General features: G+C 42.0%; 2 protein-coding genes across 4 annotated transcripts; one reads left to right on the top strand and one right to left on the bottom strand.

Annotated features, from left to right (window-relative positions):
• Positions 1 to 2,598: 2,598 nt before the first annotated feature.
• Positions 2,599 to 5,256, bottom strand: POLE3 (DNA polymerase epsilon 3, accessory subunit). Its single transcript, XM_063082325.1, has 4 exons — positions 5,116 to 5,256; positions 4,930 to 5,015; positions 4,469 to 4,587; positions 2,599 to 4,177 (listed from the first exon to the last, which is right to left on the bottom strand). Exons 1-4 carry the CDS (start codon positions 5,179 to 5,181, stop codon positions 4,005 to 4,007), a joined length of 444 nt encoding a protein of 147 aa, XP_062938395.1. The 5' UTR covers positions 5,182 to 5,256; the 3' UTR covers positions 2,599 to 4,004.
• A 100-nt stretch (positions 5,257 to 5,356) lies between these two features.
• C17H9orf43 (chromosome 17 C9orf43 homolog) lies at positions 5,357 to 19,569 on the top strand. 3 transcript variants are annotated; one of them, XM_063082382.1, is made up of 15 exons: positions 5,357 to 5,500; positions 7,745 to 7,943; positions 8,055 to 8,205; positions 9,699 to 9,756; positions 11,565 to 11,656; positions 12,929 to 12,992; positions 13,755 to 13,927; positions 14,687 to 14,837; positions 15,219 to 15,309; positions 15,559 to 15,632; positions 15,864 to 15,951; positions 17,666 to 17,716; positions 18,052 to 18,134; positions 18,795 to 18,861; positions 19,073 to 19,569. In XM_063082382.1, exons 2-15 carry the CDS (start codon positions 7,793 to 7,795, stop codon positions 19,378 to 19,380), a joined length of 1,602 nt encoding a protein of 533 aa, XP_062938452.1. In that variant the 5' UTR covers positions 5,357 to 5,500; positions 7,745 to 7,792; the 3' UTR covers positions 19,381 to 19,569. The 3 variants fall into 3 exon arrangements, with proteins under 3 accessions (XP_062938452.1, XP_062938451.1, XP_062938453.1); XM_063082381.1 differs by having other exon boundaries at positions 5,357 to 5,582; XM_063082383.1 differs by lacking the exons at positions 15,559 to 15,632; positions 15,864 to 15,951 and having other exon boundaries at positions 5,357 to 5,582.
• Positions 19,570 to 20,565: the final 996 nt, after the last annotated feature.

Here is a 20,565-nt window from a genome sequence, read left to right as displayed (position 1 = left end):
TTTCCCTGTTTAGACCCCTGCCCAACATTTCTTTCATACCTGTTTCACCTCTGGGCTTTTAGATAACTAAAAATAATTAGGACCTTCTAAGAGCCCAAACAGGGTAGAAAATTAAAAATGTTGCCAATCTATTTTTCCCAAGTCTTTTTCTTGTTCCTGACTGAAGACCTGTTCCTCTCCCTTTAAAAAAATAATTTTACTTTAATCTTCCACTCTTATTCATAAAAGTATTGTGAATGCAACAATACGAGTAAGTCTTAAACATAATGATGAGCAAAAGGAGTCAAACACAAAAGAATACATATTGTATGATTTCGTTTATATGAAGTACAAAAACCAGGCAAAATTAATCTGGGCTGTTAGAAGTCAGAATAGCGATTACCCTTGGGGAGATGGGGGGAGGAGGGAGCTGAAAGGGAGACCAAAGGGGCTTCTTAGGCTGCTGATAATGTTGTTTATTTATTTTTTATTTTTATTTTTATTTTTTTTTTAAAAGATGACCGGTAAGGGGATCTTAACCCTTGACTTGGTGTTGTCAGCACCACGCTCACCCAGCGAGCGAACCGGCCATCCGTATATGGGATCCGAACCCGGGGCCTTGGTGTTATTAGCACTGCACTCTCCCGAGTGAGCCACGGGCCGGCCCGATAATGTTGTTTATTGATCTGGGTATGGGTTACATGGATGTGTTTAGTGAAGATTCATCAGGCTCTACACTTAACTGCATCTTTTAGTATGTATATTATACTTCCCATAAAAAGTTAAAACAAAACTATTGTGAGTGCCTGCCAGGTAGGTACATGGCATTGTGTTAAATGCTGTGAAAAGCATGAAAATAAATGAGGCAGAAAGTAGATTGGTGGTTGCCAGGGCCTGGCAGGAAGGCAGGGATGGGGAGTAACTGCTTAATGGATACAGGGTGATGAAAATGTTTTGAAACTAGATAGAGGTGGTGGTTGCCCAACATTGTGAATGTACTAAATGCCACTGAATTATTTATTTAAAAAATGTTTAATTTTATGTTCTGTGAATTTCATATTTTTAATTTTAAAAAAGTGAGTTCACTAAATGTAATGTGGTGTTCTGGATTGGAAACTGTAACAGAGAAATTGGTTGAAAAACTGGTGACATATGAACAGTCTGGCATTTAATTAAGTTTTTTCTTAGTTTTGTCAAAAATACTACCATGGTTATATATAAGATGTTAACATGAGGGGAAGTTGGGTGAGGGGTATATGAAAAATCTGCACTCTTTGCAACTTTTCTGTAAATCTAAATTGCTTAAAAAAAATTATTTAAAAAAAAGAAATAGAAAGCTAAAGGCCACTGGAACAGGATCCCAGTTTTCATAAATTAGTGGTAAGATCTTGAGCAAGTCACTTCTCTCTGAAGAGTCTCAATTTCCCATCAGTAAAAATAGGGGGTTAGGCTGCAAAAGTAGTTTCAAATGGGTTGAAATGCAAACCCTCCTACCCCTAATTCAGATCAGTCTCTGGGCATGAAGGTGCATGGTTAAAAAAAGATTAGAAACATTAACTTAGCCTAGTAAGGAACCCTCAAAATCCATATACCACTACAGGAATGATAGAGATGTGGTTTGGAAAAACTAGTGGATGACCTCAGAGATTCTTCCTGGTTGTCAAAATGTGCAGTTTTAAGTCATAGTCCCCACACTCAGGAAACATCTCTTTATTATTATTTTTTTTTTGGTGGCTGGCTGGTTCAGGGATCTGAACCATTCACCTTGGTTTTGTCAGCACTGTGCTCTACCAACTGAGCTGATCGGTCTGTCCAAGAAAAATATCTTTTTTAGGTAAAGTTTGGTGAGGAATGGGGCAGGATGAACTAAAGCTATGTGGAAGGAGAGTTTGTTTGCTGATTCATACTTGAACAGAGCCCAGCCTTATGTTGGAGTAGATTAAAATAGATGGTGGGTTGAACCCTCCTTTTGCTTCGAATAACAGGTGTAAGTACGCATTTGATTTAACAGGAAGCAGGGAGGGACTGTAATATAGCAACATTCCAGAAAGAACCACTCGGCAAGTAGTACACAGGGGAAGCAGAGATGAGGCAGGAAACTGAGCTTAAAGGAAGCCACAGGAGTCCAGATGGGACGTGAGGACTTTGCCTAGAGTGATGCTCATGGGAATTAAGAAAGGATGTTTCTGCTGCAGAGAAGGAAAAGCCTAATGACTAAGACTAGATCTAATGAATACTGGGGTTACACCTTTGTGAAATGTTATTTATAAATGTGATTTATGACTTGAAAAAGCTATGTAGTTTAAAGTTAATACAGCATTGTGGTTAAGAGATTATGGAGGTAACAGCAGTGTTGCCTCATAGGGTTAGTGCCAGACACAGTACGGGCTCAAGAAATGGAGTTACTGTGAATCTTTTAATGTTCAGGGTGCCCAGCAGAGCCATCAAAATCTCATGCTGTAGTTGAAGAGCAGCCCCTGCTGGTCACCCAAGGTGATGCAAAATTCCATGTTTACAAAGGTCTGGCCCAGCCCACACCCCAAATACTGTATCTGGCATGGTTAGTGGATCCCCTCCAAAGCACACTATAGACAAGCAGGATGGAACAGGAGTCGTCACTTTTAACAAGAATGTTCTTTATTTGTACAAACCATTATAATCCTCTCAAAATTCTTCAGTCATTTATCAACAAACTTTTCACTGTACTCATTTAACAAGTTAACAGTGTCAAACTACACTTCACTACCTGTCAAACCCCAAGCACTCAACTTAGAGGCAAAAAAGTGCTTGGAGCACTGAATGGAAAGAGAAAAAGGCTAAGACGGCCAACAGAGATACTTTAGAAGCAGTTAATGGGATGGTTTGGGAGGGAATTATATTCCTGAGCACCATCAGATTTCCCTTAAGGTTCAAGGGGGTTTCACAAAATCATTTTTAAAAGAGATGAGATCAGAACTAAGGAACTGAAGAACCCATGCTTTGGGATATTAAGCAGGTCATCAAAGTTCCTAGATTGGCAGAAGAAGTGAGAAAAGAAGGGAGAGAAAAAGTGGGAATGGGAAGCAGAGGAGAGGCAGAAGAGAGACAAGAAGGGAGAAGCACAGAGGGAGGAGAAAGTTGTTCCTAGAGGAAATAAAGTTTGGAACACATCATGAATTGAAGAATGAAAAAAACCATAGTCACAAGTTTGGGAGATCGATTACAAGTAGAGAAAGCCTGGGATTTTACACCTTCCAGTAGGTGACAATAAATCCTAGAGCTGTACAGTGGCAGGCAGAAAGGTACATCTAAGACTAAGCCATTTGTTTTGTAAAAGTAAGACACTGGCACCCTTGCTTGACTAATTCCAATCTACTGCTCATTTAAGAGCATAAGTACCCACAGTGCAGCCATGCCAGCAGGTTGAATGTCTATGGACAATACAGAAGGGCTCCAGACTAAGGGGGTCTATAGAAAACAAAATTCAATTAAGGCTACTGTCACTAATTGAAGAGACAACACACAACAGATTTCATTATTCTCCCACAGCTTTTTAGTAGTTTCCTGAAACTAAACCATTCTGACCACTCTCCATAAGCTACTATTGCCAAGTACTGTACGATCAAACATAGATTGACCATGATCAAAGCCCCCATTTTTCCTGAGCCTTGACTGCCTCTGTGATCTGGGACACAGCAGGCAGCACGAGAGTTATTATTACCTTTGGGGGGCAGGGGAAATGGGGATCAAAAACCATACATATAAGTAAACAGAAGAGATCACTTTGACTAATTTAATTAGCCATTCTGAATCTCTCGTTCCAAACAGTCATAACCTTCAGACTGATTAAGCAAAACAGGATTCTGCTACTCAGATGCTCTGAGTCTGGGAAGCGCTGGTTTTGGTGATAATTCTAGTCAGTTTTTATTTTGATCCTCTCAGGCACTTCTGCCTAAGACTACTCTGACCAGCAGGAAAGAGCTTCACATAAACATGTACCACGTTTCAGAGTAATACCTTCTAAGGTGCCAGTCTCCCCACCATATTCAGTTGTCCACTTCCTCCTCTTCATTCTGTTCTTCCTCTTCCAGCCTTTCCTCGTCTTCGTCATTATCCTCATCCCTGCTCTTCTCTTGCTCTTCCGAATCTGTTTTTCTGTCTTTGTCCTTCTTTTTTTGCTCTGAAGCTTCCTTCTTGCCTTTCTGTTCCCGCCTATATGCTGTAAGAACGAAGGAGGGGGTTAGGAGGCAGGGCTGGAAGAATGACTCAGACACACTGTAGCAGCTAACTCCATTGTATAGTTGGAAAAGTTGAGGCACAGAAGGAAAAATAACTTGCCCAGTATCACAAAACAAATCTGAGACGGGGCCAAATGAACCGGGTAGACGACACATCCATTTGCTGACTTATTAGATTTAAAGAGACCCACAGTGAGACAGCCTTAGGGCCAGGGAACAGGTCGTACAGGATGACCACCTTCCCCGTGGTTTAGGAAATGTAGGATCGTTACCTTCCAGAGCTTCTTTTAACGGGGTAATGAACCGCTGGAACTCCATCTCTTCCATGGCTGAGAGCACGTCACTGGCATTCAGTGTCTTGCGCTTTCCTTTCATCGCGAAGTTGTTGGCACTGAAAGGAGAGAAAGGGCCGTCAGACCCCCTCTTGCCGCTATGGAGTGGGTGGGAAAAGGAGACCCCAGAGGTGGAATGAGAAAGCCTATGTCTTAGATGCATGGGTTGTAGATATGTCTAAGTTCCTTCCTTCCCTGTACGAAAAGGCTAAGTTATTTTGTTTTATTTTGCTTCAGAACTTGTAACAATCGAAAAAGAGCTGCGAACCTCTCCCCACGGAGGTAGGAGACAATTATTGGGGTTTGTGGGCTCCAGGCCATGAACTACGAGCCAGGGGGTCTCTCTGCGCTCCCTTATGCCTCAGCACCAGCTGAACTCTGGCTGACTCTGCCCCGCTCACCAGGACGTGGCGTACAGCACGAAGACGCTGGCGGCGCGGGAGATGGCGCTTCGGGCCTCCTTGGAGATGTTGACACCATCTGGAAGCTATAAGAAGAGCGGCGGTGAGCAAATCTGCCGGCCTAGGACTGCTTCTCTCCTGCCCCATCGCCCGCCCCCGGCCCAACCACCAGCCCAGGCTACTCACCGCCTCCTTGATGATCCTGGTAATGACGGCGTTGGGCAGGTTTAGGTCCTCGGGTCTCTCTGCCATTGTCGCTGCCAGGGCCCGAGCCTCTACCTCAGGCCTCCTCTTCAGGCAGCTACCGCGTCCGGACTTCCCGCGTCGCTACAGTCTGACCCTCCGAGGCTTCCGTCCCGCTCCGCGTTGCTCATCCTGTGTCCCATAGTGCCCCGCGCGCATAGCCTCCCGCCTCCGCCTCAAATCTCCGGTGCTTCCTAACTTTCCATTCCGCAGTGGTTTTGGCTCACTGGGGCTTCTCTCCGGTCCCATTGTGCTCCGCACGTCCCTCCCCAGACCCATTTCTCTGCTTCATACCATCGCCACGTCTGGAGCTGTCTCACCAAATTAAGTATGGCTCACTGGAGCTTCCGTCCTTTTCCCATCGTGCCGTGGCCGCTGCTTGACGACGGCTCGGCCTAGTAGGAGAGAAGGTGTGGACTGGGCGGGTTGGGCGAGCCCTATTCGGAGAGAGGCGGAGCCTGGGGAGCGGGCCCACCGATCACCTCAGGGCTCCACGAGGAGAGGTGTTATCCCGCTCGGCTTCGGCACCCTTAGCGGTTTGGAATCTGTTTTGGTCCCGTGGGACTGTGGCTCTTCGAGGCCGAATTCTCCCACTTCTTTTCTTTGCCGGAACGAAGCGGGGCATCTTTTTCCAACTCTCCCGGATGTCCATCTTTAATCTTTTCCTTCTCACAACTTTGTAATAATCGTATTAAGAATAAGTGTTATCTTGGGTTTTTTTTTTTTTTTTTTTTTTTTTTTTTAAACGCGGACTATTTTGCTAGCACAGTACTAATGCTGACTATATGGAGATGCCTCGGGCTGGGCAGGAATCAAAGGGGAGAGAAGCAGACGGTTGTAAGAATGATGCAACAGCACATTCGCATTCAAAAACAAACCGTGTTAAAATTGTGTTTATTTTTTAGTTCGTTAAATTGTTCATCGTACACCTCTTCCAGTCAAAATCATTACCAAGGTTTGGCCGTGCCGTTTTAAGTTGTATTATTTTCATATTAAGCGTATGTGGAAATTCCCATTCCCACTAAGAACTAATGCTGCTTTTCCCTCTTGAAACATGCTGCCTCGGGCTGGCCCGTGGCTCATTCGGGAGAGTGCGGAGCTGCTAACACTAACACTAAGGCCACAGGTTCGGATCCCATATGGGGATGGCCGGTTGGCTCACTGACTGAATGTAGTGCTGACAACACCAAGTCAAGGGTTAAGATCCCCTTACCGGTCATCTTTTAAAAAAAGAGAAAGAAACATGCTGCCTCCTCTCACTTTTGTTTTCCTGCTTTAGATAGAAACATAATTACAAAGAAGTATTTTCCTAGTGGGAGAAAAACAACAGCAAATGCAATGATAAGTGGCAACTGAACTGCTTCAGTTAGAGTATGAAGGACTTCTCCACCAGGATAGAACAGACCTCACACTTAAAAACTTCAGGAGCTGCTGAGCTCCAGCCAGTTGCTATCAATAGTTGGAATTGGGCCCAGTGTTGTCAGATGTTTTGATCTCTAAGAGGAGCCAGAAATCTGGACATTATGGACTATGTCAATTTTAAAATGTTGGCTCAAAGTGCTGGCCAAACAAAACAAGCATAGGCCAGGTACAATCTCAGGCCAATAGTTTGCTATCTTTGCTCTAAATTATAAGCCATTTAGAAGAGGGAGTTTGTTCATTATTGTTTTCCATGCCCCAAACCAGTCCACTCACATATTTGGTAGTCAATAAAAGAAAAAAGAAATGGACATTGTCCTTTAAAAGTTATTAGGGACAAGGTGGTAGTTATTGCCTAAAACATCTCTAGAGAAGGAAAGATGATAATATTTATTGAGCAACTATTATATAATCATACGTAAAAGTACATTATCTCATTTAATACTTCTACATTCCTATCTAGGGATCCCTCCCCCACCTCTATAAGAGGAAACAGGCTGAGAGAGGTGAATTCACTTGCCCAAGGCCACACAGCCATGAAATCAAAAGCTAATGGCCTCTGATGCAGCTACAGGCCTACTATTTGCTGTCTGAGCAAACCCATTCATTGCTGATTTTGTCTGCCTGCATGGGAATTAGAGCATATTGAAAAATGAAGTATATCTTCCAAAGATTTGAGCCATCTAAAGGACTTCTGTGACTACACTGGTTGTAATTTGATAAGGCTTTTTGGAGATGGTGGTATCTTCTTAATGGTTAAAGAAGGGGAAAAGGAAAGGATGCTAATATTTATTTTGAACCTTATGCCAGGCCTTTTAATATCCATTAATTTTTGTAATGATTGCGAAGTAGGCTTACCCTCATTTTACAGATGGGAAAACCAAGGCTTAATTTGGTTAAGTCCCAGGTCACTCAGATATTAAATGGTTAAATAGGAGACCTTCTGAAGTCAATCTGCTCCCAGACTCATGCCATTCTACCTCATGTGGAGATATTTTTATATTTGCTTGTTATCCAATCCTTAATTAGCCTGTGACCACCATTTGCCTTTATAGGTTCAATAGAAATATTTTATGCTTTGAGTCCAAATTAAGATCTGGACTGCATGGCTAATGGGTAATACTCCCTAATTATGTACTTGTTGATCCTCCAGAGGGCTAGAATGCTGCAGGGTTGGCCTTTGTCCTAAACCATTTATAGCATGGAGTTACCAGATGAGAGCCAGTGGGACGAAACCACCTGCGACTTGGCTGTTTGTCAGCATCCACAATGCTGGGCAACTATCCGCCGGATTGAGAGGGGCCATCCCCGAATCCTGGGCTCACCCTGCAGAACTCCCCTGGACGCTGAAGGTGAATTAGCCAGCCTCCATCTTCTTCCTTACAAGGTTCTTAAAGTATTTCTATTTGGCTTCCTTTCTCCAGGCAACATGTTACATGTTTTCTTCTGGTCTGCTTTCTCAGATAAACTCCCAGCACTTACCATTGTAAACATCTCAGATTCCTGCTTCGGGGCCAAGAGACTTGCTCCTCGTCATTGTTCAGAATTTACCTTCACTAAGGCTCCTTCTTTATTGTCTTGGGGTTCAAAGTGTGACTCCAGATTTCGAGGCAGGTAAATTATCATGGAATCTTCCTTTAACAGCCTATTCTCTCAAAATTCTGGGTTGTGATTTTCCTTACTCATGTAGTAGACTTTGAGAAAGCTAGATTAAAAAGAAAACACTAATTCAGTTAAAGAAGTGGTGAATAGGCAGTGGGAAACAAAAATCATTCCTGCTTGTGTTCTAAGAATTGATTAATTTGGGGGCGTATTGGTTTGCTAGGGCTGCCATTATAAAGTACCACAGATTGAGTGGCTTAGATAACGAAATTTATTTTCTCACAATTCTGGAGGCTAAGGATCTGAGATCAAAGTGTTAGCAGGGTTATTTTCTTCTGCAACCTTTCTCTTTGGCTTGTAGATGGCCATATTCTCCCTGTGTCTGTCTTCTGTTCAAGTAGCATCTGTGCCTAGACCTGAAGTTTGAGCAGTCTAGTGAAGTGAGGGTTGTAGGTGGGAGGTGAGCAGGAAGAGAGTCCTAAACTATAGGAATAACACATGCAGAGGCCTGGAGGCAAGAAAAAATTCTTTAGGTATCAGGAAAATAGTTCATTGTGTCTGGAACATAGAGCAGGAATGGAAGAGTGATCAGAGATGAGCCTGAAGAGCTGGAGTAGAAGGCAGGAAGGAACCTGCCTCCTGTAGGACTTTGTAAATCAGGCTGAGAGCCAGGTCTTTATCTTACACCTCTTGGTATTATTCATTCATTCATACATTTACCATATTTAAAAAAAAAATAGAACGTGATATAAAAATATAAGGGGATGGTATTTTTTTTTTATTGTGGTAAATGTACGTAACAAAAATTGACCATTTAAACCATTTTTAAGTGTACAATTCATTGTCATTAGGCTCACAATGTTGTGCAACCATCACCACTATCCATTTCCAGAACTTTTTCATCATCTCAAACAGAAACTGTATTCAGTAAACTGTAACTTCCTCTTTCCTCCTCTTTCCAGTCCCTGGTAATCTCTATTCTAGTTTCTGTCTCTATGAATTTGCCTATTCTCAGAACCTCATATAAGTGGAATCATGTAATATTTGTCCTTTTGTGTCTTGCTTATTTCACTTAATATTATGTTTTCAGGTTTCATTCATGTTGTAGTATGTGTCAGAATTTCATTATTTTTTAAAGCTGAATAATATTCTATTGTATGTATGTACCACATTTTTTTCATTTAACATAGATGTCTATGTCAAAGGTACTTAATACACTTTTGATGGTGATGTAACTATCTGTAGCTGGAGAGAGAGGCATAGGCTGTGATGAATTCAGTTTGATGCAACAAATATTTGTGAAGTGTTTGCAGTGTACAATGTCTGTTTAGGAGCTGTTCAGGAAAAACAAACAAAATTTAAGGAGATGGTGGGACCCTACATTCATTTGGTAAATATTAAGCCCAAGGTTTCCTGTAAGTAGAAGAGTTTTCCTCAAAGCACCAACTTTATCATCCCAGTAAGTCCTTTGTGTCCATTTCATGTTCTGAACTTTCATTTTTTAGGTCTCAGAAGGGTTTACCTGGCAAAAGTTTGATCAACCGTACTAATAGATCTCCAAAAGTAAGTCAGATTAAAAAATGTACTTCCTCAAAATTTTCTCTTTACTAGTGAGGATAAAATATTTTGACTTTATTTAACATTATTCCTCAGGATGACTGTAATCTGAATAATAATGATAATAATTATTTAATATTGGGCCCTTACTGTATGTTAGGCTCTGTACTAATGGCTTTACATGCTATATTGTTTTCAGAAATCCTAGACAAAAGTGGGATTGATTTGTGGAGATTTTGTATAGGTGAGAATTTCCCATCTCTGTCCTGTATAGAGCATGTTTGGCTACTGAGTAAACATATCATCTCATAATCAGGGGAATTAGAATGCTAGAATGTCAGATCCAAAATGGACCTTAAGGTCATCTAGTCTGATGACTTTCAAACTTTTTTTTTTATGATCTGTGGTAAGAAATACTTTTTACAACAAAAATATCGTGGAATAATTCTTACCCTATCTATGATTGAAACTGATATTTTTCTGTTCTATTCTGTTTTAGTCTATTTTATTTTTAAACGATATGGGCTGTCATTCACAAAATTTGGTTTTACGACCTATGAGTAAGTTGCAGTTGCAGTTTGAAGAACATTGCTGTGGTCTACCTCATATGTCCTATAGTTGAGGAAACTGATGCCCAGATGGGAAGTGATTTGCTAAAGCACAGAGCTAGTTAGGGGTAGAGCTAAATTAGAACTTTAGGAAGAAAAACCTCCCACTTACTGACAGTAAGGAGAGATTTACTATTTCTTGCAATCGTACTTGGATGCCTTTTATTTTTTTCATGAGATGCTTCACTTTTTTTTTTTTTTTTTTTTTAAAGATGACTGGTAAGGGGATCTTAACCCTTGACTTGGTGTTGTCAGCACCACACTCTCCGAAGTGAGAACTGGCCACCCCTATATAGGGATCTGAACCCACGGCCTTGGTATTATCAGCACCACACTCTACCAAGTGAGCCACGGGCCGGCCCTGAGATACTTCACTTTTTAATATCACGTGGTGGAGAGTGTAATGGACTAATAGACAGTAGATGGGTTTGGGTGGATGAATGAACAAATCATTTTACCTCTTTGACCTCTTTAGAACAAGACTGTTAGATTAAATTATTTTTAAATTAATTATTTGAATAGATAATACATGAGCATGATTCTAAATTTAAAAGGCATAAAAGAGTTTACAATGAAAAGGAGTCTCTCCTGTTCCCCCCAAGCCAATCAGTTCCTTTTCATAGGGCCAAACTTATTTTTCATAGTTTTTTTGTTTGTATCCTATCAGGAATATGGACTAGGTGATTAACAAGGTTTCCTTGAACACTAGTGTTCTTGGATCCTAAATAGCTAAATGTGAAAAGTTAACACTTTAATTTTTAAATAGATGCCTATAATTGTAAACGAGCTATAAAAGTGGAGAACTTGTTTCTGTCTCTACCAATTCTTTCCCTGCTCCCAAACTTCAATTGTATTACCTGTAGGGGATCTTAGTCTTTGGAGTGGAGTGGGCAGAATGAGTAGTGTTCCCCTAAGTAAGCCCCAAGGCACCCTCACATGGGAGTTGTTAATTGCCACTCTAATGTCACAGAGAAGCAGGGGAGATTATTCACTTACAAATGCTCAGTCTCGCAGAGTACCTGTACTGATAGCTGATGCAATAGTCTGTTTTTTTGGGAGAATAATATGAAGGTGTTTTGGGGATGGGAAATGCCTTTTTGTCATCTTCTGAGCTGTCAAACTCTTTGTTTAGCATGATAATTCAGCCCTTAGTCTGGTACTGAATACCATCAGGAGCCATACATAGGCTTTAAATCTTTCTCTTAGCTTTCAGTGTTGAATTTGAATGAGACACAACTTCCCTGCTCTAAAGACGTTGGAAATATGGTTGTAATCTGGATCCCAGAGAGACTTGTGAGGTGAGTATCATGTCTAGAACTTGGGGGCCTTTGCTTCCTATATGGAACAAATCTCTACTGTCTTCTGCAGGCTTCCTTTTTGTGATCTCCCTTTTAGCCACCTCACTGCAAGTAGCAGGAGGCCAGGCAGGGAAGAAGATCATGGTCTCTTGCATTTGCCTCTTGCTATACTGGAATCCTATTTTAATGCACTTTGAGATTTATGCTGTGGGACTTCTCTACGTCACATTCTACATGGCAGTAAATAGCGTATGAGATAGGGTCCCATTTATTTGTGAGGCTTGATTAAGAAATAAAGGCTCTTTTTTAGTTTTTCTCATTAGCCATCAGCAACTAGTGAAAAAGTTCTCAGTGAAACACATGAATCTCTGATCTCAACCCCAAAGCCTAGCACAGTGGTACAAAATGAATAGCATACAGCACCTTTGGACAAAGCAGCACATGACAGAGATCATTTGGTAAAGGACCAAAGGCTTGCTAATATTGACATCCATGGGGAAAATGTTTGGTTTTCCTTTTTGTGATCACTGAGGCTTTCAGATTCTTGTTAAATGACTGTTTTGAGATGATGAGATTAAAAAATTTCTGTTTGTTTCATTTTCTTTTTTTTAAATGATCCTGTGAAAGCTTTATATATGTATTTTTTGTGTGTTTATATGGTGTAAACAAAAAAACCCAAAGGGTTTATTTCCTTTCATGTAAAAGAAGCCTGGAGGTAGGCAGACCAGGGTTAGCACTGCAGCTTTATGAGATAATCTGAATCCAGGGCTCCTTCCAGCTTTCTGGGCCATTGTCCTTAGCCTATAGCTTCCATCTTCTAAGGTGTTTCATGAGTGCTTTTAAGGTCTAAGTTGGCTGCTAGAGCTCCAGCTATCATCGCCCTGTCCCAGGCAAGAAGGAGGAGGGAGATGATAGAGCAAAAAGTACTTTTTGAGCTTCTCCTCTGTGCTAAGCAGTGAGGATCCAGTGAAGAACCCTGCCCTCCTGCAGTCTTATGGGGGCAGTCAGATATTATAAGCATAACCACACCTGAGCATGTAATTTCTAATCTGGATTTATGGTATGAAAGTAAATAACTGGATTATCTGAGAGAATGATGGAGAACTTAGTTAAGAAGTGAGGATAGGGGGTCTTTTTTAGTAGCAGATACTTGGGCAGAAGCAGCCATCTTTTTGTATTGATTAGAGAAATCTTCATGGTTATCATTCACAAATATCCTTAGTGCTTCTCTTTAAGATGTCTGGGAATAAATGTGGTTATTTTTATTTCAAGTCCAGCTGAGAAGAAGTCTGTTTTTCCTAGCCAGAATTCAAAGAAGAAAAAGAAATCGGCAGTGGTGAGTTTGATGTTTTGTCCAAACCTTTATGATATTACTCTGAAGTATTTATTTTTATTTTCCTTTCAGGTCTCCTCCACCACCACCACCACCACCCTCTCCTTAAATGAACAAAATCTGCAAAAGAAAACTCTTCTTTAGGAATGATTACTAAACTGTTTTCTATTAAGAGATTCCATTTCTCTATCTCCTCCTTTTAGGGAGATGAAGAGCACCTTGAAGAGATGATAGGAGGAACTTTTGGGTATTCAGGGGGAATTTTTGATCACCTAAATACTAATCCTCAGTGTTATGGAATTGAATGGCAATGGACCAAGAGTTATAAGACTTGGGCTTCTAATTCAAATTCCACCATTTGGGGGTAAATGTGACCTTGGATAAGTCATGGAGCTGTAAGATTGCTATGTCCATGATAGTAGCGTTGTGGTCCATTTTGTTTATTGCTTTATCTCCATCCCTAGCCCTGTGCCTGGCACACAATTAGGCAGTAAATATTTGTTTAGTTTGGTGAGTAAGTAAATTAATGAATTTTCTGGAAAAATAAAATAAGTAATCCTTGTATGATCTTAATACAATAGGGTTGGGATCCTGAGAGGGAAAAATGTGGTGGCATTCATAGTGCAGAGGAGGCGGGAATTGCTGGAGTAGTTCTGGAACCGAGTTTCACAAGCCAGGGTTGTGGTGAGAGGCTGGAATGTTGATGGGAAGAAATGGGCTCAAAGAAAGCACTTTAGAGAGATCTTTCCATTGTTTCTCTTCCAGCAAGATAAGCCATCTCTGGGTCTCTCTGAGAAGCCGTACGGAGAAACACAGTTGAGAACTCCAGGGGTGGTTGTGCCTTCCCCCTCCCCAGTACACTTATCTGAGCAATTAAATTCAGAATTCATACCTTTCTGGACCCAGTTTGGCATGTTACCTCAGGATCTGCTGAAGGAGTAAGTATCATTGAGCAATTAAGTTCAGAATCCATACCTTTCTGGGCCCAATTCAACATGTTACCTCAGGAACTACTGAAGGAGTAAGTATCATGAAAGCCTGTGGAAGAGCACCTGCTTTTCAGAGAAGCTGAGAATGGTCTATGCAGTGGGCTTTTTTTTTTTTTTTTTTTGAGTAGGGCAGGGAGAAAACTCGCCCTTCTTGTTTACTGATTTTTTAGACTTAATAGCAGGCAGGGATGACAATCATAACATCACCATTTATCAAGCTCTTACCATATTCCAGGCCCTGTGCTGAGCAAATTACATGTACTCTCATTCAAACTTCCACTATGGGGTAGGCAGTCTGTTCTTTTTATAGATGAATTATGGATAATTCATGAATGGTATATGTGGTTTGGAATGAGATGAACTTTGAATTTTGTATTGGAACTCAACTGGTTTTGTAAATTTTGGTAATTTATTTTGCTTCTTTAGGCTTTGTTTTCCTCATTTGCTAAATATTACTTGTCCTAAAGGTGTTGTAAAGATTCAGTGGTTTAAAGCCCATGAGCCTGACATAAACACTTAATAAATACAGCTATGATGATCATAGTTTCATCTGAAAGGTGTTACCAAGTGAGCATCTGTTGCTACAGGACTTTTCAGACCAAAAGTAGAAATTTCTTCAAATTTGGAGCCCTTTTCATCTTTTTCTCCTCAGCCATACTCTCCAAGAAGAGCTGTTGCTGAGTATCTGGCTGTCTCTGTCCCCTTCAGCCTTTTGTCAGATGGAGGGAAAACTGTGCCTTGTCCGGAGACGAAGATACAATTAGCCATGATGAAAAAGAATCTTCCCCTGGAAAAGAACCGGCCTGATAGTGCAATTTCTTCTAAGATGTTTCTGTCTATACACCGCCTCACCCTGCAAGTAAGAGCTAGGGAGCCTCAGAGAAAGAGGCCTATGTGAAAATCCAAACTCATCTGTCTTCAGGGCTGTAATAGCTGACTTTCTATTCCTTCTTTTTCTTCCACCTTTCTAATCTGGACTCAAGCCCCACGGAGAACTGGGCTATATGTAGGTGAAAGCCAATGAATTGGGAAAGGTTTAAGGAGAGCAGTGTTATCTATTTCTTTCACACCCTGTTCTCCATACCTTCTTCCTTCCTCCATAGCCCCTGGTATGATGCTGCAAAACACTGGGTTCTCAGAATGTGCCTGTTGACTAGATGAATAAATGCATTTGGGGGATCCATCTGGGGAACGGGAAAGACCATCAGTAGAGCTTTTCTTCTTTTCTTTTTTTCTCCAGAGACCAGCATTGCGATATCCTGAACATTTGAAGAAATTACATTATAACCTGATGACAGAAGGTAGATATGCCGGTGCTGCCAGATCTCCAGGTACCGTTCTGCCCTCAGTCCATATTTCTCATACTTGAACTTGGTCCCAATTCAGTTATGTTTGTGACCATAGTCATATAGTGTCACATGTAGAACTCAGGAAACTTAGTTTCAGGAAACAGCCACCTGGGTTGGTCCTGACCAGAGAGAGAAAGTCACTACTGTGGGGCAGAGCACAGCAGGCAGCCCAGCTGTGGAGGGTGGGGGCTGTCAGTGAGAAGAGGATTGAGTTGGCTGTCTGGTCACCAGGTCACAGGAAACAGCAGCAGTGGCGGCAGCAGCAGCAACAACAGAGGAAGGTGAAAACACCTCTTAGAAAACAGGTAGAGTGGCAGTGAGGGGATTCCAGGCCTTGCTGGGACTGGGAGAAGTGGGTACAACCTGAAATGGGAAGGAATGCATGAGAGATGGGATTCTCCCTTTCCTCAGTCTGGTCATAGATATAAGGTTCCTGTCTGGTTGTAGATGTTAAGTTCCTTCTTTTAGACTCATTTTGAAAAAGCTTTCTTCACTTCCAAAAGTCCTAATTCAATTCCTCCTCATGTGGGTTTCAGGAGGCTAAAAAGAAAGCCAAGAGTGACCCAGGGAGCCAGAATGCTTCGCATAAACCTTCAGTTACCATTGGTTATGACTCTCTCTATGGTAAGGAGAATATGTGCCTGGCTGGTAGTGATAGAATTCCAGGATGTAGCTGAGGGCAGGAAAAGTCAAATATGCCTTTGTTATTTTGCAACCTACCTTTGTCAGGTACCCAGAATTCTTCTTGGAATGCTTCCATCTGGCTGGTCTACCATGCATCATCCTTCCATCAGATATTTACTAAGCAAGCCAGTTGGGCCAGATTTGAGAGATAACCATGAACATAAGTCAGAGTCATCTTTTCCTCAGATCATACCTTAGAAAAGACAGAGCCATTTGAGAAGCAGGAGCAGGAGCAAGCCCAGTTGAGAAAAGAAGACTCCTGAGGGCCAGTTGGCCAATGAGGCAGGGAAGAGCTGAGGCCCCTCACTAGACCCCCAAAAGAGTTCCAAGGAAGCTGAGCTCTGGGGCCCTCCAGCTTCCCCACCACAAGCTATAGGGTCTCCGGAGCCTGAGGTTGAAATCAACACATTGTCTATTCCCATCCAGGAGGCAGGTAGCCAATTCTTGACAGGCAGTCCTTTTCCTCTAGTGTTCATGCTGGAGATGAGAATGGATATCACCCCTTTGTGGGGTCCTTATCACTTCTGAGCTGAGGGGTACACTTATCCCTGTCCCTCTGACATTTCTCAGTCTGAGTGCAGAATGGGAGGGAGGGGAGAAAAACCCCTTAAACCTTGCAAGATTGTTCTGCCCTATTCAGACTGGATATTTTTGACTTTATTGTGAAAACTGTTTAATTATCAGAATTCAGTCTCCAATCATGAGACAGTGGGTGGGTTTGGGTGAGATGTTTTCTGAGAAGGATGCTGCCCTCTTGCTTTACTCCCCATCCCATCGAATTCTCTGATACCAGTGATGTCCTCTAACCTGAAGATCTGAGAAGGTTCCTGACCTTTGAATGGGAGGGAGGTAGAATGATAGGTAGGGGTGTGGTCCAGGGCAGGAGGTGATATGTCCAAGGTTAGTACCCCATCCAGGGTGATCACTACCACTCCCCTGAATTCCATTCTGATACCTTTTATACCTCTTCCTGATGCCTCTAATAGAAGCTGTGTTGCCTGGGTGAATGGGGTGCCCCTTTGAGTCATGTTCTTAAAGCAGTGGTCTGTCCTCATTGAATTGACGGCTTATGGAAGAGATGATTTTTGCATTGTATCTTGAATATGTGTGGGAGTTTCCCATTACGGAAAAAAATTCCTGGAAGTGGGAATAGTCTGTGCAAAGGCATCTTGGAGTAGCATGGCTGCTTAAGGAATACTGAGAAGTTCATTGTGGTTATGGGGCTGGGCATTTAAAGGAGAGTGGAAGATCATTCCAGAGGCTTGTATAGACTGCTAAGATGTTTGATCTTTATCCTTCATATTAGTGGGCTCCACTTTCACTAAACATTGAAACCAACTAAGAAGCTTTTAAAAATCTAATACCCAGGTGGCACCCCAGACCTATTAAATTATAATTTCTGGTGCAGGGACCCAGACCTCAGTGTTTTTTAAAGCTCCCCAGTGCTTCCAGTTTGCAGCTAACGTAAGAACCAGTGCTGGTAGGGAGCCAACAGAAGTGTTTTTTAGGACAGTACCTCTGGTGGCAGTTTGGAAAATGTTTGTTCAGAGAGAGAGAATTGAGAAAGGAAAGAATGAATACATTTAGGGACTAGTTGGGGAAACAGCTGATGCAAAAGAAAAATTAGAGCTTTTTTTTTCGGTTTGGTTTTCAGGACCCAATGTGGGTACATTGGGGATGGCGCAAGAAGGCAAGTCACATTCTGGTAAGGGGGGTATTCATAAACTGAAGATATAGAGTTAGGGTTTCTTTTGCTGCTATCATGTGCATGTAGCCACCCCTTAGGTTTCTTGGAGGAATCCTGGGTCTTTTAACACACATTTTACCTTAATCTGTAATTCTGTAATAGTTGTGGTCACAGTCCCAGTTGAACAGAGTCACAAATAGAACTCAGAAGGCCCAACTCCATTTTACCTGCCACCAGGGTCTTGTCTTGTCCTGGATGGGGAATCACTTGTAGACTAGGGGTCAACTAGAAGCTCAGCAGTGGGATATGAAGTGCCAATAAGAGGAGAATTGAATTGACTTTGTGGTCACTAGGTCACAGAATTGTGCCAGGTCAGGAAAGGGACACAAAGCAGCAGCAGCAGCAGATGAAGACAGAAGGAACCACTTTGAAACAGGTGAGAGTGTACCAGGGCTTCTGCTAGGGCCCAGTTTCGGTTATCTACAAGTATATAGCAAATCACCCCAAACCTTAAGCCATAGTGATTTTTTATTTCTAATGATTCTGTGGGTTGATTGGATGGTTATTGTGGTCTTGCTTGAGGTCACTCAGTGAAGCTGGGCTGGGGCTGTTGGCCAAGTTGCCTGGGTTCTCTCTGTATGGCTTGTTTGGGCTTTTTGACAGAATACTAGTCTCATGACAGCACTATATTAAGGAATGGGCCTGGAACTAAAACTGTCACTTCTGCCACATTTTATTGGTCAGAGAGTCACAAGTTCATCCCAGATTCAAGAGGAGAGAAAATAGATTCTCTCTCCTAATAGAAAGAACAAAAGTGTATACAGGAATTAGAGAAATTGTTGGCAGCTGTCCTTGGAGGTGGTCTAACCTTAGTTTTCTCCTGGTAATTGGGAGAAGTGGGTTGTGCTTTCATCTAGACAGCCTGGAGGTTAAGAATGTGTGATACAAGCTTCTCTTCAATCCCAGGAGGTGGTTCTTTGGCCCATCCAAGATGTTAATTTCTCCAAGAAAATCATCAAGCATCTTTTAGAAAAATCCTTTTAGTTTCTTAAAGTCTTGATTCAAGTTTCCTCATACTTACCCCAATGAATTTCAGGATTCCACTAAGAGACTAGAGACGGACTACTCTGAGAACTACATGGATCTCTTTTCCAGTATGAGAAGTAAGTTAGGGTGGAGGAACCTTAATAAGTGACTGAGGATGGAGAGAGCTTAATCTGTGTTGACCAGGATGGTGTACCTCCCTGAAGGGCACAGTCCTCATCCTTCATAGAGGTCCTAAAAACACCCCGGCCTTTCCTTTTCTGTCCTCCATTTGTCACAGTTATTTGGGAGAAAGCTACAGGTGCAATTAATGGCTGGGTCTTCTTTTAGGTCCTGGATTATCTGAAACCGAACCCAGTAACAAGGACATGAGTGCTCCGGTGGAGGCTGTGCTGGAATCCCAGGCGTCCAGCCAAGAGAAGATCTCCAAGAACCTTTCAGAAAATGTGACTAGAATAAGCTGGAACCCTGAGCTCCAACTACTGAGGATTCTTCAGGCTACTGATGATGAGGATGAGGAGAACCAGTTCTCTGCGGCACAGAGTGAGGAGTCTTTGGAGACACAGACTGAAGGCATCACCTGCGGCAGCCTTATTCCAGAGCAGGATGCTTGGCATCCTGGGGACGACAACCTTTGACATAAGAGCAGAAAGGAGAGGAGGCTTCTGCTCTCTGGAGCCTTTCCCAGGGCCCATGCATAGGGATTCTGTTTTCTTTGTTCACTTCTACTTGCCTCTAAAATAAGTGAGGGAGAAAAAGCCCCATCCCTTTTAAACTGAGATTATTTCTCTTCCATTAGGGTCAGAATAATTTTAGTGATTAAACATAACTGCTTCTCAATCAAAAGACTCATTTTCTATTTCTGGGTGGAGGGGAGAAATGTTTCATGATATCTGTTTTCTGGGTCACTTTTTAAAATATTTTAACATTTACTTGTCCATATTTGTGGGGTACATATATTGTTTCAATACATGCATGTACTGCACAGTGATTCACTTAGGGCAGATAGCATATTTGGTTTCTGAGTCACTTTTATCTTATTCCTGAAGCTCTGAAAGGTTTCCAGTTGTAGGAAGCTGAATTTGGCATATAGGAACCCTCATTGTGCTCCTAGATTTTCCTCTCATTTCCTAAAAATGGTTTCTTTTGGAGATGGGATCCATATCATTATCAAATATTATTCATTGTGTCCATGTGTATGTGGTACTGGAGTTGCACTAATCTGGCAGAGTTTAAAGTTCCAGTTTCTAAGAAACTAAGTCTGTAGGAAAGTTTCAATGATGCTGATAAAGACTCAAAATTTTAAAGTCTCAGGGGACCTCTGACTCAGTTTTTGGAAGGATTTAAAAAATATTTTAGTCCTTAAAAAACCTTTTAACATAGTAAAATTTCAAAATTACATGAAAGAGAATAATACAATGAAACTTTCATGTACCTAGTACCTTAGATTTGGGCAAGAAAAAACCTTGCCTTGGGCCCCATGCTTTAGAAAGTCCTGCTCTGGCTTTCTTCTGATCATGCTGCTCCTCATGGGGAGAGAAGTCTACAGGGCCAAGGGGATGTATGCCTACTTGGAGTCTAAATCTCCCCTTCTAGACTTTGCTCCTTGTACCTGGAACCCTGGAATTCTCTGTCCTAATGGCCTCATGCCTTCTTCCATGGTCTGTGTAGGTCTCTTTCTTAGGTCTGTCTTCCTAAGAGTGGACTGCCTTAGCACTGCTGGGTTCGAAGTGGCTAAGAGGAGGCTCTTTAGATCTTGGACATGTGGTCTGGGATATCTACATGTGTGGCATTTCCCAATAAGGGTGGGAGCTGGGGATGAG

This window comes from Cynocephalus volans, chromosome 17, assembly GCF_027409185.1.
Source record: "Cynocephalus volans isolate mCynVol1 chromosome 17, mCynVol1.pri, whole genome shotgun sequence".
NCBI lineage: Eukaryota > Metazoa > Chordata > Mammalia > Dermoptera > Cynocephalidae > Cynocephalus > Cynocephalus volans.
This window is presented reverse-complemented; position numbering and strand designations above follow the sequence as displayed.